The 17,469-nt window shown below is 42.0% G+C and overlaps 1 protein-coding gene across 1 annotated transcript in view; it reads left to right on the top strand.

Moving 5' to 3' along the window:
• Positions 1 to 17,469, top strand: part of Tbc1d31 (TBC1 domain family member 31) — a 62,529-nt gene that overhangs the window by 13,519 nt on the left and 31,541 nt on the right. Inside the window, exons 5-8 of the mRNA XM_059247165.1 lie at positions 7,548 to 7,699; positions 10,944 to 11,103; positions 12,718 to 12,918; positions 15,736 to 15,912. Coding sequence (XP_059103148.1) covers positions 7,548 to 7,699; positions 10,944 to 11,103; positions 12,718 to 12,918; positions 15,736 to 15,912 — 690 coding nt within the window. The remainder of the gene's footprint in view (positions 1 to 7,547; positions 7,700 to 10,943; positions 11,104 to 12,717; positions 12,919 to 15,735; positions 15,913 to 17,469) is intronic.

Below are 17,469 nucleotides of genomic sequence, written 5' to 3'. Positions count from 1 at the left end.
ATGCCTACACATCATTTGGTGAGTGTGACAGATGTGTACACTTGTGACCTGTGTGGGGTGATCTTTACTGTTGCCTGATAAATTTTCATCATATCCTTTCTTCTTTTCTTTTCTTTTTTTTTTCCACAAAGGAGATGTTCTTTTTATTGAGGATTCTTTTTTTTTGTGTGTGTAAAAGTTATTAAAGGTGAGTGTATATTGAGTTGACTCTTCCATGATGGCAGCTCACACAGTGGGAATAGCCAAAGCTGTTCAGACAGCATTGTGTTATTCCCACTAATATTTGGGTTCAGAACTATCTCATCTTAACCAAACAATAAGTCTTAGCAGTCTTGTGACTTTTGCTGGTAGCAGTGGCCACTGCTTCTTAAATTTAGAGGAAAAAAATTTAACATGAGAGTAAAATCCCTGCAGAGTGAAGCCAAATTTTTTAGGAGTAAGCTGACCAAAACATATAACATACATCCTCTTAGGTGTCCAGAGGGAAAGCCAAAATAAAGCAAGGCAGTCGGCCAGTCAAGTGAAGTCCGTGAAGTCACTGTCTCTAACGTTTAATCACCAGAGTGACTGCCAACCCGTGAACTGAAGGGTGGACAGAGGAGGGTGGTGGGCTGCAAACAAACCCGGATGCAGTATTGCATGCACACATACTAACTTGAAAGTCCATTGGGTATAGCCAACAATCCCATGCATTGAATTCTTTTTATTTTATTACGTTCCTCATGTTCGTTTCTCAGTTCATAATTACATAGTATGTGGGAAGCCACTCTGCAGGGGGCACTGGATCTTTCCCGTCACTGCTTATCGTCATAGCCTTTCACGGGTATTTCTGATATTTTTTTACTACGGTTTGGTTTTTCTATTATAAAACTCATATAAATTGAGCTATTTGGTAATCATTTCTTTAAGGCCTGTTTTATGTATTTTTAATCACTAATCACTTTTAATCACTAATTAGTACCCTATATGTAAATAAATATACTACCTTTTAAAAGTCATTTATTTTGCTTTCCATGTTTAGTATTTTTTTCCCTGATTAGCTAAATACTATTTTTAGTAGTATCTGTGTCTCCTGTGAGATTAATTGCGTTATTTAGGCTGTGTTGTAATGTGGTGTTGCCTTTATTCTCTTCGTTATTAACATGAGCAGCTAATAGTGCATGTCAACCAAAAATTGATCACACGGTCTCCATGGAAATCCCAGAGTTCTTTAGCGTGCTTTTAATAATTAAAAAGAAGATGGAAGTTGTAGGCAGCATATTCATTAGGGACATGAACCAAATGTCTTAGTAGGTCTTTTCTTCTTTAATTGCTTTAGCACTTAAATGGAATTTAACTCCCACAGCGGAGAGAGGAGAGGGAGTTGAGCCCTCAGTGGAGATGGCTGTGGAACAGTGACAGGAGCCTTGTGCTCTTAGCATGGATGCCAGTGTGAACACTGGTCACGCAGACATTTAGTGAAAAACGTCTCCAGATTTTAGTGGTATGAGAATCCAGTTAGAGAGAGAGATGGTGTGTACGTGTGTACCGTTTTTCATGCATGTAAATATATCGCAAAATAATAGAACCCCATAGTCTAGAAGTTACCAGCAAACTCTTTCTTTACAAAAGAGATAGTTGGGCAAGCAGGATGGCTGGGCAAGAAAGGGCACTTACCACCAGGCTTGACGACCTGGATCGGATCCCTGGGACCCACGGGATGGACAGAGAGAACTGACTCCGGCAAACTGTCCTCTTACCACCCTGTGTGTGCGGTCACATGTGTGCACACACAAAAACACTCATGCACAAAGATAAATATAGTACGAAACCAAGATTATATAGCCCTTTAAAATGAAACTGTTTAAACATGTAAAATAGCCTGCTGTACAGCCTAGGCCTGTACTCTGAGCACTCAGGAGGCCCCAGGATTGCCTCAAGTTAAGGCTAACCTGATCTGTGTAGCCAGTTACAGGCCAGCCATTAAAATATAAAAATAAAAAAAAAAAAGAATAAATAATAAAAATATTCTTCGCTCCTGGGCTATGCAAAATTTGGAGATGGCCAAATAGTTTCTGTTCCTGGTGTACAGTGTTGGAAATGGAAGCTAAATGTAACCCAGTCTTCAAAATAAAACTTTAATTCTGATCGAATTTTAACTGACAGGATATTTTTATTCCAGGTTTTGATTTTGTAATTTAAACGGGACCTTTATTTACATTGATGTTCCTTTCACTATGATGTTAATATCATAATGGCACTTTTCATCTAAACAGTGTCCCATTGTGCTTGTCTGTGACACCAGTTTTTTTAAAGATCAGTCGCCTCGGGAGAGGCCTCACAGCCTGCATGGGTCCTCCGTTCCATCCCACTGTTTAACTTGTTTCCTGTTCTCTGATATTTCTTAAAAGCAGGAACTTAGTCTCAAGGCTTCGGTAGATTCCCGGTAATCTTCTCCACGTGGTATTTTAGCCAGTGTAAGATCAGAATAGTAGCTGTGCCTACCTCAGACTTGACTTCAGTGTTTAAGGTGATATATATGCAGTACTTTACACAGTGCTTAGTAAAACTGCTATGTATGTATGTATGTATGTATGTATGTATGTATGTGTTTGGGGCAAGTTAACATAGCCCAGGCTGGCCTTGAACTCACTATAGCTAATGATGGCCTTGAACTTGATTTTCCTGCCTCTGCCTCCAGTGTGCTAGGATCACAGGGATGCCACCATGCTCAGTTTATTCAGTGCTAGAGCTTGAACCCAGGGCTTCATGCATGGTAGGCAAGCCCTCCACCAACTATGCTACACTCTGAGCTTCTCTCTAGATGAATTGGGGGGGGGGGCGGTTTCGAGATGGTTTCTCTGTGTAGTTTTGGTGCCTGTCTTAGATCTCGCTCTATAGACCAGGCTGGCCTTGAATTCACAGAGATCTGCCTGGCTCTGCCTCCCAAGTGCTGAGATTAAAGGTGTGCGCCACCACCGCCCGGCTCTAGATGTACTCTTTAAAATCTAGATAGTAACGTATTTTTCTTTTGAGCTGTAGGTGCACAATTCTTTACTAATAATTTTGAAAATTAGAGGTGTTCAATTCAGTTTATATCAAAAGATGATCTGAGCTTAGTTAACTGGCAGCCCGATCGGAACTGAACTGGCACAGCCAGAGCACGAATGTATCCGAGGATGCGCTGCCGGCCAGACCACATCCTGTTGTGGCAGGGTGTCATCTTGCAGCACCTTCTCAAGGTGGTAATAACGCTAAGTCTGAAACATCTCCGCTCCTAAGATGTCCAGAAAAGTGACCGTGAACCTTTGAGTCCAGCGTTCTTTGTTGTTCTTGGTGTTGTGGGCTCTTTCCTGGGGTGGGGTGGGGTGGGGTGGGGTGGGGTGGGGTGGGGGTGAACCTAGGACCATGTGTTAGGCCAGTGCCCTGCTGAGGGAGGAGCTGTGCCTCCAGCCTCTTGAGGTGCTTTTGAAGGACTGCCACCCCAAACTTCTTTCCACTGCATTTTGTATGTAGTATAGCAGCAATTAGAAGTCAGCCAGGCACAGTGGTGCACACCTTCATCTCAGATGCTCCAGAGGCTGAGGCAGGATGACTTTTTAAATATCATGCAGTATTTTTAAAATAGATTTTGCATCCATGTATTTATTGTGTGCGCATGCACATGCACAAGCTTTCATGACGTACACGTGGAGGTCAGAGAACAATTTTCAGGAGTCAGTTTTTTCTTCCACCACATGGATCCTGGGAATTGAACTCAGGTCATCAGGCTTGGTGGCAAGGGCCTTTACCCATAGAACCAGTCCTCTGGGGAATTTTGAATTCAAAGCCAGCCCAGGGAACTTAGTGAGAACCTCATCTTAAAGAACAGAAACGGGTAGTTAGAGATGCCAGTTGTTGAATGCCCAGCATGCAGCTAACTCCCTTCCCTCCTTCCTTCCTTTTCTGTGACAGAGTCTGGCTGTGCAGCTGAGTGTAGAGCTGGAAGTGGGGTCCAGCTGGCCTCCAGCTCTTGACCTTCTTGCCCTAGGCTCCTGAGTGCTGAGGTTATGCAAACAAGCTCCGCCGGGACCAGCTTATTAGCTATTTTTCATCTTAAATAATCCTAAACGGCATGCTGCTCTCCAAAAGGACGAACTGAAATTCAGAGTCATTAAGTGACTCGTCCAGTGTCACGTAGCTTATAAAATGGTTGTGGTCTGGCTCCAAACCCGACTACCGCAAAGCAGTCCATAGTACTGTACTGTGATTTAATTGGAACCTGTCACAGAAACACATAGTGGGACACGCTTTTAGATTAAAGGGGCCATTATGACATTTACGGCATAGGGAAAGGCCCAAAGTTTCTTTGAGAGTCTGTGTCATCAATGTCAATGAAGGTTCCGCTTAAATTACAGAGGTAAACTAGTTACACCTCTTCAGATTAGTAACTCGGGGTTCTTGTGATGCTGAGTTACATTCAGTTCTTCAGTTAGGAGTTGGGAATATATCCTTGTATCCATGATTACTTTTGTTCAATATATATGGTAAACCCTTTATGACATCTGTCAGAAAATGGTTCATAACGAAGGTTCTTGTATGTCAGTCTCTACACAGTGAACACTCCTTAATATTTCTGTAAAATATTACGCCTGGCTTCCATTGTGTTGTTCTGGTTTTGGTTTTGGTTTTGAAATAAGGTCTCACTATTTAGCCTAGGCTGTTCTTAACTGCTATCCTGCCTCAGCCTTGGCATGCTGGGGTTACGGCAGTGTGCTGCCATCTTTGGCTTTGGGTCTGTCTTTTAGTTTCTCGGTGCTAGGGATCAAACACAGAGTGTTGCACATGGTAGGCAAGACTTCTACCACAGAGAAGGCCGGAATTTCTTAATTTTTGATAAGCCTTCATACACCTCCTCAAACTGACCAGCAAATGCTGGATTGGGTGTGCTTGTCTCCCAAAGATGTGTGCTGGAAATGTGTCCAGATGTGGTCGTGTTGGTGCCCAGCAGAACCTTTAAGATAGTCTACCCTTAGAGTGGTGCATCTGAGCCTGTGGGCCACGACCACTTTGGGAGTTGAATGACCCTTTCACAGGGGTCACATATCAGATACACTGCATACCAGATATTTACATTATGATTCATAACAGTAGCAAAATTATGATTATGAAGTAGCAATGAAAATAATTTTATGGTTGGGGGGTCACACCACAACATGAGGAATTGTGTTAAGGGGTCGCAGCATTAGGAAGGTTGAGAACCACCACCTGAGAGGGTTCAGTGTTCTTAGGAACCCCGAGAGAAAGAAGAGAAGGCAGAAAGGAAGGTGAAAGAATTTGAGAGAAAGCCTCTGGCTTCCTGCGTGTCTCCACGATGGCTCCGTCTGCAGACACTGCCCCTGTGATGCTGCGTGGTGATGCAGCCAGAGACTTGCAGAGCCCAGCAGGAGCAGCGCTGCGCTCTCAGCCTCCAGAACTGTGAGCGAACTGCACTGGTTCCCTTACAAATTACCTAGCCAGCAGTCTTTTGTCACGGCAGCAGAAGATGTCAAACACAGAAGGCTGGAGTTCTCATATTCCACGAGGAAGCAAGTCCAGCCCCTGGAGCTCAGCTGTCCCCTCCTGTGCATTTCCTTAAGTTCTTGAAGTTTTTTTCTAAGCACTTAATGTTGTCAGGAGATGACATTATCTAAATAATAATGACATGTTTCATTAGGAACAATTTTATAATCATTAAAATCTAGCAATTAAAATCACAAATCTGGTAATGAATAATCATGCCGGCAATAATCTTATCACAGCTATTCACCTAAAATAGCAGTTGATGCTCATTAACTTTTAAGCCTTTGCTTCTCCCAGTAGGAATAAACTTTATTACTTTTCTACAAAAAAAAAAATGACTGCTAATTAAAATACGAATTTTCTGAAGTCACTTTTTGACACCGGTTTTGAAAGTGTCTTAATGTGTTCATTATGGATTGTAATATATTCATCGCAGATTCTCTAAGACCGTGTTATAAATCTTCTCACATAGTGAGTCTGTATCAGAAGGTCCAGGGATGGCCTGTGGCAGTGTGAGCCGAGCACAAGTGAGGATCTGGCCCTTCCCATCGGGCTCTGTTGGCGTCTTATGTACTTTAGTTAGGCTTTTGTGTGTCTTATTAACAATGACCTTGACTCTTACGTTTCATAGTGCTTTATTCCATATGCATGTATATATGTGACACACACACACACACACATATGCGTTTTATGCAGATAAATTCAGAGAGTTATATTAAGCTGTCAGTGATCAATTTCAGTGTTTTGCGTTTTGTTTTGGGGTGCTAGGGATGGAATCAGAGGCCTCCGGCCTGCTAGACAATCACTCTACTGTTGAGCCACAACCACACCCCTAGTCCTAGCAAAACTTTTGTATTCAAAAAGAGACTGGTTAAAGCTTATGTAACAGAACAGTGGGAAATAGATAAAAGATGCCCTTTTCAGCTCTGCTGTCAATGGATTCCACCCTCAGTTGTCCATTAAGTAAATTACATCTCTAATAAAATGTGGTTGTAGATATACTTTCATTTTACTTGTATACATAATATTTACATTTATCTTCACTTTTTCAGTTATTCCCAGAGGACTTACTCTTATAAATTAGTTGGCTGGTCCAGGAGGGATGCTTCTAAGGCTTTTGAGGCGTGTTGCATTATCTTGTCTAGCAGCGGACTGTGACAGCCTCTCCCTAGGCTTCCACTAATGTGTAGTGTTCTTTAGCATGGTTAAGTGTTTTTAATAGTGTTCGTCTGAATATAGGATCATAATCCCTGAACGATGTGGTGGTGTTGAGAGATGCATTGTTGAACAGTTTTGTTGTGCGAACATGGGAACATACTTACACAGTCTAGATGGTGCAGGTCGGTCACTCTGTGAGGACTCTTGATGTAGTCATGAAACGTGAGCATGAGTGTCTGAAGCTGTCGCCAGTGTGAAACAGCACACTTAAAGTGGGAGGATTATGATCTGAAGTAGTGAGTAAAGGCAGTGTAGATGTGTGAACTGGAAGCATCACTTCTTATTACCATGTTAGGTCCTGTACATCCTGCTTCCCACTGAATACAACCAGCACTGCGGGTCTGTTGACCCCGCCACTGTCACACATTTGAGTAGTGAATTGTGCTACAGCTTTACAACATGCTGCTAGGTAACGTAAACTTCATCTTCGGTACGTCTGTGGGACAGTAGGCAGGCGACTGTATCATCGTAAATACATGTGTATTTGTGTATGTATATAAATAGGTTTACTAGTTGTAAAACATTTGATCCAGAGGTATCTAATTTCCATCAGAATTTTTAAATATAAGCTGAAAAAATTTTTAATTGTTATTTAGAATTTTGTGTATTTCATCATTGTCATCAATGTTTTAGCTGAAAAGGTTTGTCATTTATTTTTGTTAATTATAGCTTATGAATACTGGTATTATGCTATCATATATTAAAATGTATTTTCTCTAGTATAAGTAGAGAGAAAATGACTGTGTATAGTTTTAAATTTAAGAGGACTGTGTGGACCCAAAGTGAAAGGTATTCTTCTCTGTCTCTAGGTTTTCTTTCTCCCATTCAGTAACACGATCCTCAGCTGTTTTAAAGACAACTCCATCTTTGCCTGGGAGTGTGATACTCTGTTTTGCAAGTACCAATTGCCAGCTCCACCTGAAGGCTCTAGCATCCTATACAAAGTGTTTGCTGTGACCAGGTAATGGGCATTTTTAAGAATTTAGCTTCTATTAAAAAAATTCTAAATTTTCATTCAGAATCTTGAGGAAAAAATTCCTCCAGAATTAGATGTGATCTGCAGACTTTTTGCTTTACTTTATTATGCAAACTTTGATTTTCAAGACAGGTTTCTCTGTAGCTCTAGTTGTCCTAGAACTAGCTCTATAGACCACACTGGCTTACCCCTGCCTCTAGAGTGCTGGGATTAAATGTGTGCACCACTACTGCCTGGCTGCTGTGCATACTTTGAAGTATATATGAAAATGGAGGAATGTATGAACTGCTGAGTACTCACCAGCTGTGATTCTGGTCCTGTTTCTGTCTCTGTCCTTTTCTCTGTTGTATTATTCAGGAGCAAAGCTTACTGTATCATTTCATTGGCAAATATTTCCATGTGCATTTCTACCTTTGGGGAATATACCATACTATTATTATCAAAGTTTTACAAATTAACAAGCGTTCCTTAAGATTGTCATGTAGGCATTGCTCCGATGTCTGTGCTTTGCCTAATAGCTGGTGCTGATGTCAGCTGGGCTCCAATTAGGGGCACGGCAAGCTTTCCACATCTTGTTTGGTGGGTGCAGCTCAAGTTTTTTCCTTGTAGTTTTTTTGTAGAGGGCTGGGTAAATTGCTCAATCAGTAAATATTTGCAAGGACTTGGAGATATGAATTCAGTCCTTAAAACCCATGGGTTTTTGTTGTTGTTTTTTAAAGCTAGATGTGGTAGCGTATTCTTGTAATCACACCACTGGGAAGTTGCTGACAAGCAGGTCTGTAGGGTTCATTGGCCAGCCAGCCTAGCTGTTGTGGTGAGTTCCAGGCTGTGGAGAGCCTGTTTCAGAGAGAGAGTATCTTTCAGCCTCCACATGCACCTATGTCTACACACACACACACACACACACACAAACGGTGGGGGGAAGGTGTGAGAGCAATTGTTTCTATACTCTGATCTTGCTCTGTGTCCATGTGCTGCTCAGTGTGATCTTTGTTGTCTGTGTCCCCTGCACACTGCTTACCCCTGTATTTCCTGAAAACGAGGCCTGACCTAGGTAAAGGGAGGAAGACATGGCAGCGTGTGCGCTTTCATCGGGAGCAGCTTAGGCCACTGTCTCTGGGGACTTGGGTGGAAATTGTAATCACAACTCCCCCAGCATGGCGTGAGGTACTGGAACAGTAATGCTGTGCGATTCTGTTGCCCTTCCTTGGTTTATTAGATGATCTCGCTCTTTCACTCTTGGTTTACTAATAGCTCTAGTTCTGTAATGCCCCCTCACTAACTAGTTCCTTTCCTATTGGTCCTTCACGTCCGCTTCTGGTGCTGTTCACTTACAAATTAGAAACTGTAAAAGCAAATGTCCTCGTGTTGCTGCCGTTTGTACTTTGACATAGCTTACGGAAAAGAGTGGGAGGGCAATTGGTCCCCACCCCTGGCTTCCTCTGTTGTTTTTTGGTTATTTTGGGTTTTGCTTGTTTGTATTTGTTTTTGAGACAGAATCTTACTCTGTAGCATAGGCATACCTTAAACTCATGGCATACCGCAATCCTCCTGTCTCAGCCTCCCTAGTGTGTCTCTTTTTTTTTTTTTTAAACCAGTTTTCAAAGTAATGCATTAGTTTAGTGGCATCTTCCAAATGGCCATTGAACTCTTTTTTTCGATCAGTAATCTTTTGAAACTCATGGATTTACTGTTGTTGGGAAGTTTCAAGCCATGGTAGTTAAGAGTTTTAGTGATGCCTGGTTCTCTCATTTCTGACCAGAGGGACCCTCTTCAAATTTGTTTTAAATTCCTTTGATACTGCCTCCTCAGTCATCTGTGATACTGCCAGAGCTGCTGGGCTCTCTGGTGTGTCTAAGTGTTCCAGATTGTTCCAAGCCTACAATCAGCTATTTCTCTAAAGAGTGAGTTTAATGTGGTCAGAAATGATGGCTATAAAGAATGGCTGGTCATTCTTTATAAACCTTTCCAGGCCCAGTGGATGACTAGGAGATGGTTTATCGAATTTCCCCACTTCTTAGGCCTTAGGAAATCTCACCAACTCTACCAAACTGTGTATTGAATTATTCATGGTTTTTGTTCACTGGCATAGAATTCTTACCCTAATCCAAGCCACCCTAGCCTCTTTCAGAGACAGTAATATACCGGTTGGTCTCTGTCTTTATTCCTGCTTCCTAAATATGTCTCTGCCAAACTCCTAGAGTGGAGTTGGCTCACCATTATGCTGAGTCACATCACTTTTCTTATTCATTCCCTTTTGGACTTTCTGCTGCCCTCAGTAAAATCCACCCTCCTGCCTTGTTACCAGGATGTCACCTGCCACAGGCCTCCCTCTCTTCTTCTTCCTTCCCTCTGCTCTCCTCATACCTGAGTGGTTTCTTACTCTCCTATATAAGAATTGCATTCCTTCCTCTGCACTTTTACTGGCACATGGAGAATTTCTCCAGATCTTCCTGCATTGGTTGGTCTCTTCATGTCATTCAGTGAGCAAGTCTTCTTCCCAGCTTCTGTGGCCTCTACTGAAGCTGTACAGAGTTTCTCTCTAGCTGGCGTCAAGTTCATTTCTTTGTTTGCCGCCTTCTACAGAGAACACAGGTTCCCAGCACCTACATGGTGATTCAGACCCACCCATAACTCCAGTTCCAGAGGAACCAGAGCCCTCTTCTGGCCTCCAAGGGCACCATGCAGATACATGGTGCACATACAAACATTCAGACAAAACATTTATACAAATGGTTTCTTGAGACAGGGTTTCTCGGTGTAGCTTTAAAGGGCTGTCCTGGAACTCGCTTTGTAGACCAGGCTGGCCTCGAACTCACAGAGATCTGCTTTCCTCTGCCTCCCAAGTGATGAGTTTAAGGCGTGTGCTATCACCACCTGGCTAACAAATAAATCTTTTTTAAAATGTATTTAAAATGTAAATGTTCCTCAGCCCCTAATAACTCATTCAACAAATCAACAACAAACTAAGCTGATACTTCAAGGCAACAGGTAAAAGTCTGACTCTTCGGTAAGCCTGAGCCACCCTGTATGGTCCACTGGCCACATGTAGCCTTCTGATCCTCGGTAGCATAACCACGTCCCCAGCGTTTGATAGTTGTATGTGGCCAGAGGCACCGGTGGTCAGCGTGACGGTAGTTTCCTCACAGGAAGCCCTGCGGGGCACTGCTTCCTAAGCAGCTCACTGCCCGTGTCCCCTCACTGTTTCGGTTCTGCTTTTTAAATGTAGAGATGGCCGGATCTTGGCTGCTGGAGGCAAATCCAACCACCTGCATTTGTGGTGCTTGGAGGCCACACAGCTCTTCAGAATCATCCAGATGCCCACTAAGGTCCGAGCTGTTCGCCATCTGGAATTCCTTCCTGATAGCTTTGATGCTGGTTCCAATCAGGTTAGTAACAGAAAGAAACGCCAGCGCCCGCTCTCAGACCCACGTTGGCCCTGTTGTTCAAGCACTTCTCTTTTTTCACAGTCCTTATTCTTTGAAAGGCTCCACATCTATATAGTGTCTGTTAGCCATGTCCACCCACACTACCTCCCTCCACCTCCTCATAATGCCCCCACCCCAACCGCATCCCAGCTTCATCTCCATCAGCTCTTACGTAACTTACAGCATGACTGACACGATCCTAAAATGTTAAGTATTTTGTGTGTGTGTGTGTGTGTGTGTGTGTGAAGAATCTAGAGTTTAAAAAAGAATTCAAAATCTTGTGTTCTTTATTTAATATTACTGATAAATAATTGCTTTAACTTTATTTTAAATTGACAGTTACAGTCATGAATTTCAAAGTTAAATTCATATGTGTTTCATGTAGTTATATACACATGCAGTATGTTCATGGGTATCTTATCTGTTTTACTTAAGAGTTCTAAATGTTGATTCATTCATATGGTTGGAATTGTAAACCTTACAGGGAAGGATTGGGGGTGTAAGCCCCATCCTGTCTCCTCTTTGTCTAGTTACGCTCTCCTTCCCTGTAACTACTATTGTTACCTAGAACATGTTTTCTCTTTCCGCACACCGTATACCTTTTTCTGAATTTGGAAATTATTCTATATTAGTACAAAATATCTTTCTTTCATGGCTTCATAATATTTCTTATATTTTCTTTAAAGTATCCCTCCGTTGTTGGGCACTTATTCTTAGTCCTTTTCATTAGAAATGATGCCTCACTGGATAACTAAGTTTTTGCAAATGTCATTTTTCCATATCCTATTTGTAGGATAAAAATCTCAGAATTGAAGTAGTTTCCAAAGGCATCTGTAATTAGGACAGGGTCTTTCCAAGTTGCCGTCAAGACAGCCTGCATCTGCTGCTGCGCATGTGGAGGGCTGTACCCTGCCCGCCAGCCAGTCACAGAGCATGCTTTTCCTGTTGAAGCCGTACAGCAACATGACACTGGAGTGTCAAAGAATCGTGTGCGATTGTAGCTTACAGCCGTTGGCCTTAGCCCACAGGTGTAACGTTTTCAAGTTATATGACTTTACGTGATTTCCCCTGCGAAGACTAGCTTCCCACCTACTCCTCTTCCATAATCTAGTACAGAATCCATAATCTCAGTCCGTTCTCCAAATAGCAGTTAGAGCAGCTGAAGACTGGTAGAGAGTGGGGAGCCTTCACCAAGAGCACATGCGCCCCTTCCTCACTCTGACAGCCAGTGTGGGGGTGAGGGTCAGCAGCTGACCCCTGTGTCTCAGAAGAGGTGGCCTGCCTGGGGAAGCCAAAGCCTTCCCTAGTTTCTCAGGGTGTGTTTCATATCCTGTGGCCAGAGTCACACACATCCATCATTAGTGGTTTTAAAATGTGTAACGGCTCACTGGAAGTTGAGCTGCCCTCTTAGAAATTATATAAAATGAACGCATTACTTTTAAAATGTATTGACATGACATGAGTGTAAGTGTACACACATATGTAGTACACACATACGTAGTCTCTCTCTGTGTACATGAACTTTTAAGCGTTTGGCTTTCAGGTGTTACAGCCCCATCGTTTCTGTCTACTCAGGTTCTTGGTGTGCTCAGTCAAGACGGGATCATGCGATTTGTCAACATACAGACTTGTAAACTTCTCTTTGAAATTGGGAGCATTGAAGAAGGAATTAGCTCATCAGTAATTAGCCCACACGGTCGGTACATAGCATCTATTATGGAAAATGGAAGTCTGAACGTCTATTCAGTTCAGGCTTTAACACAAGAAATAAATAAGGTATGTCATCCAGTAACTGAATCTGCTCCCTGCACTGCAGTATTGTATCACCAAGAGTGAAATGTTCCTTCTGTGCCGTTTTCTAACTTCTCTGGGACACATCTGTTTTTCTGGATGTCTTCCCTGGCTCCCGAAGAGTTACATCTCCAGCTCTGATTTCTCACCAGGCTCCTTCTCAGCTTGGTGCTCATCCCATCACTGCCGGCCGCCCTTGATCTCTTTTCCAGAAGAGGTCTTTAATCCCGGAGTCTTTGGAGTGCTGTGGCCCCTTCTGTTCTAATCCAGTCGCTGCTCCGTCATAGCATTTCTTAAATTTGAGATATATCTCTATCCACCTGTCATCTGTCATCTCTCTTATCTATCACCTATCAATTACCTATCATGTATCTATCCGTCATCTCTGCTAGGGTCTGTCTAGCTTCTTATCTGTCTAAGCATCTTATTATCTGTCTATCATCTGTCCATTATCATATCGTCTGTCTGTTATTATCTATCTTCTATTGTCTGTTTTTGCTACCTGTTCTCTATCTTGGTCTTTATTAACTAATTCCAAGTTACAGTAATTTAAACAAATTTCCTAAAATCAATCTTTAGTGGCTACCCTTCCCATCAGTCCATCTTCTTCTACATGACGTTTTTTTAAAATAATGTTTTCATCATTTTTTAAAATGATGTAAAAATTTTTTGTATGTGTGCACATTGGTGTTTTGCCTATGCATGTATGTCTGTGTGATGGTGTCAATCACCTGCAACTGGAGTTACAGACAGTAACAACTGTGAGCTGCCATACATGCTGGGAATTGAACCCAGGTCCTCTGGAAGAGCAGCCAGTGCTCTTAACCTCTGAGCTGTCCCTCCATCCCTCCTTATCATCTCTTACTAATACTTAGTAGCTCCCTTCCCGTTGCATTCATTCCACTCATTACCACCCTTGTCCCAGCTAAGGTAGAATAGGACAAGGCTTGTATTGTTTTAGCTCTGCTCCTACAACCAAAGTATCTTTCAAAGTCTGTATAAAATCCTAGGTTTTACACTTTACAGTTTGGGTCTTTTTGTTGTGATTTTACCATTTATACTGGCCCCCAAGAATAATGCTGAAGCACAGCCTGGGTTTCTTAAGCACAAGAAGGCTGTGTCATAACTTGAGGAATGGTATATCCTAAACTCATTTAGGCACAAATTATAGTGCTATTAGCTTGGAAGTCAATAATGTATTTCAAGTAAGGTATCTTTAAACAGGAAGCAAAGTTATGCTTTACAAGTCAGTTTATGAAATGTGGATGAGGCTCCCTAACTTTTTCCTGGAATCTGTGGTTCTGTTTCTACTAATTCAGTACTTGAGATAATTCTATATAATTATATACTTGAAATGACAAGACTCAGCTAATATATGTGTTCGTGTATGTGTGTATTTGTGAGTATGTATTTTCTATCATATGGGATTATAATCTCGTGTTCTTATATATAATCTATATTATATAAAATATTCCATTATAGCTGCCATAGCTCTGTGCTTTTTGTATGTTGGAACATTTAGTATATTTAATTTTTAAATCACCAGTATATGAAGTGCTCTTGCTGAGTGTCTTTAGTCCTTTCATTTGATTTTCTTCTGCTGACTCAAGGAGGTGGGAGAAGACTGAGCAGAGCTGTTCTGAGTGTGTCCCCCCCTTGGGCTGCTGTGTGCCTAGCCCCCTGAGAGCGCAGCGGAAGAAAGCCACCTCCAAGTCCAATCATCTTTTACATTTAGGGCACATCGTCTGGTGTCTGTGGCTGTTGTGTGAATGTGTAGCTGCCTTTCCTGTACAAACTTGGACTCACCTGTGCCCCTTTCTTCTGAGTTTTACCTCATTTCCTGTCATTAGAGAATCTCTGATATTGTTCTGATGAAGTCAGTGAATTCTTACGTATTCATTGCAGAGAGGAGCCAAGTAAGTCCAGTCACATCTCCGGCTCTGGCCTGGGGCAGATTGTGCTTGAAGCCAAAAATGAGGCCCCAGCAGGGGAAATAATTTCAGAATAGAGGCTTTAATAAAAACTTAGATGAACTGAAATTAAAGAATGAACAGCTCAGCAATATTAAAGGATGACCATAATTTGGTCAAATTGTTTTGATCCATCTCAAGATGAAAAATTAAATCACAGAAGTGGGCACTGTACCTTGTCTTTAGAACTCAGCCCAGGTGACCTTATTTGCACATTTCCTTTGAATAAGGAGGTTCATTTGATTTCAAAAGGAGTGCCATTTATGAAGAAAACGTCCTAGTGAGTCATTTCAGTTCAAGTAAGTTGATTGTTAGATTTTCCCATTTGATGGCCCCCTAAAGATGAGCTCTTGGGTTCTGTCGCCTGAGCTGCCCTCTTAAGCAGTTGACATGGTAAGGGACCGACAGCCCTTGCTGTGCAGAACACAGTCCTCGACCTCACATGGTTCAGGGGACGCATGCTCCCCCAGGATTGATTTGTACTTGAGCCCCGTGCCCGTTAGGCGCTGTCCTCAGCGTTCTCCAGGACATCTGTCTGGCCCTGCCTTCTCTGTGTCACCGTCATGTGCTGACGTCATCGTGCAAGTGGAAAGTGGTTTGCCATCATACCGTTTTGAAGCACCTTTTGGGAATAAATTCTACTTATTGCTGTTATTCATGTATGTTTATTTGTTCTGTAAAGGAATTTGACAGACATATGCTGTATACAAAGTAAAGCATGCTATTCAAGTAAAGTTGATGAATCCTATATTAAGAGGCTTACTTTCTAAGAATACTGTGGAAGATAGATATAGGTACATCAATACATGGAGCCATTTCTCTCCTCTTTTAGCCACCTCCTCCCTTGGTTAAAGTGATTGAAGATTTGCCTAACAATACACTGCGATCCAGTAATCTTAAGATGAAAATAATGTCAGGAAGAGTGCAGCGACCAGCAAGATCTAAAGAGAGCAAAATTCAAACTAGAATACTCAAGCAAGACCTGATGGGTAATTTAGAAAACAAAGAGGTAAGAATGCATTATAATTAAACTCCAGCTTGCTGTGACCCTGCTGTAGGCTCATCTCATGATTTCTGGGCTGGCGTGTGGCTGATGATATTTGAGATGTGGTAATCTGAATCAAGATATGCTGTAGTAGCCCATCATGGGGCACACACCTATAATCCCAGCATGCATGAGGTAGAGGCAGTATTGTGACTCTGGGATCAACCTGGGTCACATAATGAGACATTGTCTCCAAACAAAACACAGCAAACCCTGACAGCACAGTTCCGTCCTTGGAATCCACAGAGTAGAAAGAGAAAGCCAGCTCTGACAATTACTCTTGGATTTTCGTCTGTGTTGTGGAATGTGCACGCACACTTGTACACATACACACACACACACACACACACATACACACATTCACATGTGTACATACTACATATAATAAATAAATATTTTAAAAAGATGCTTTAAGTGTAAAACACATGTGGTAAGAAAGTAGGGAAGCCTAGAATATAAACTGTCTTATGAATTGATTTTTTTATAAATTGATTTTATATTGATTGTGTTAAAGTGATACTTTGGTTATGTTGGGTTAAATAAATTATATTCTGAAACTGACTTTTCCCTGTTTCTCTTTACCTTTATTAAGGTTGTAAGTCCCGTTTGTGACCCGTGTTGTATTTCTGTTAGACAGCTGCTGTAGAGGGTTACCAGGGCAGACAGGAAGCGTGCTTCCCACTGCTCCAGCTGGAGTTTGTCCTTGTGCTCCTCGGAGGCAGCGATAGTAGGGTCGCCTGGAGAGAGAGTTCAAGAAGTTTTGTGTTTTAAAATGAAGTAAATGTGTGCATGCATGAGTATGAGTGTCCGTGCATGCGTGCGTGCGTGCGTGCGTGCGTGTGTGTGGACTTGTTGAGATCAGAGGATGACTTTCAAGTCAGTTCTCTCCTTCCACTGTGAGTTCCAAGGGTCAAACTCGGGCGCCAAGCTCATGCAGCAATCAAGCACCTTTGCCAAGACACCAAGCCATCTCATTGCCCCGTGCTGTTTTCTAAATGGTTTTCCTTCTTTTTTAAGTGTTTCTTTCTGCTTTGAAATAGAAAGAAAATATAAGTATTAATAGAAACGTTTAACTTTATCTTCAGGGAACGTATTTGTTGACAATAAAATACACGTGTGAAGTACACAGTGAATTTTCACAAACCGAATACACCCATGCTACCAGCACCCACATCAAAGAATGGAATGTTACCACTCCCTTCGAGACACTGCCCTTTGCCTCAGTGATAATGCTCTCTTTGCTGGGAAGAGTGAATATTGGAGATTGAACTCCACATTACACATATGTACTAAGTATGAATTCCGCATTACACATATGTACTAAGTATGAACTCTGCATTACACATATGTACTAAGTATGAACTCTACATTACACATATGTACTAAGTATGAACTCCGAATTACATTTATGTGCTAAGTATGAACTCTGCATTACACATATGAACTAAGTATGTGCTCTGCCTCACGCCTTAGCCTCTGATACACCATAGGTTTGTTTAGTAAATACTATCAGTTTTTCCT

This window comes from Peromyscus eremicus, chromosome 20 (genome assembly GCF_949786415.1).
Source record: "Peromyscus eremicus chromosome 20, PerEre_H2_v1, whole genome shotgun sequence".
NCBI classification, from domain to species: Eukaryota; Metazoa; Chordata; class Mammalia; order Rodentia; family Cricetidae; genus Peromyscus; species Peromyscus eremicus.
This window is presented reverse-complemented; position numbering and strand designations above follow the sequence as displayed.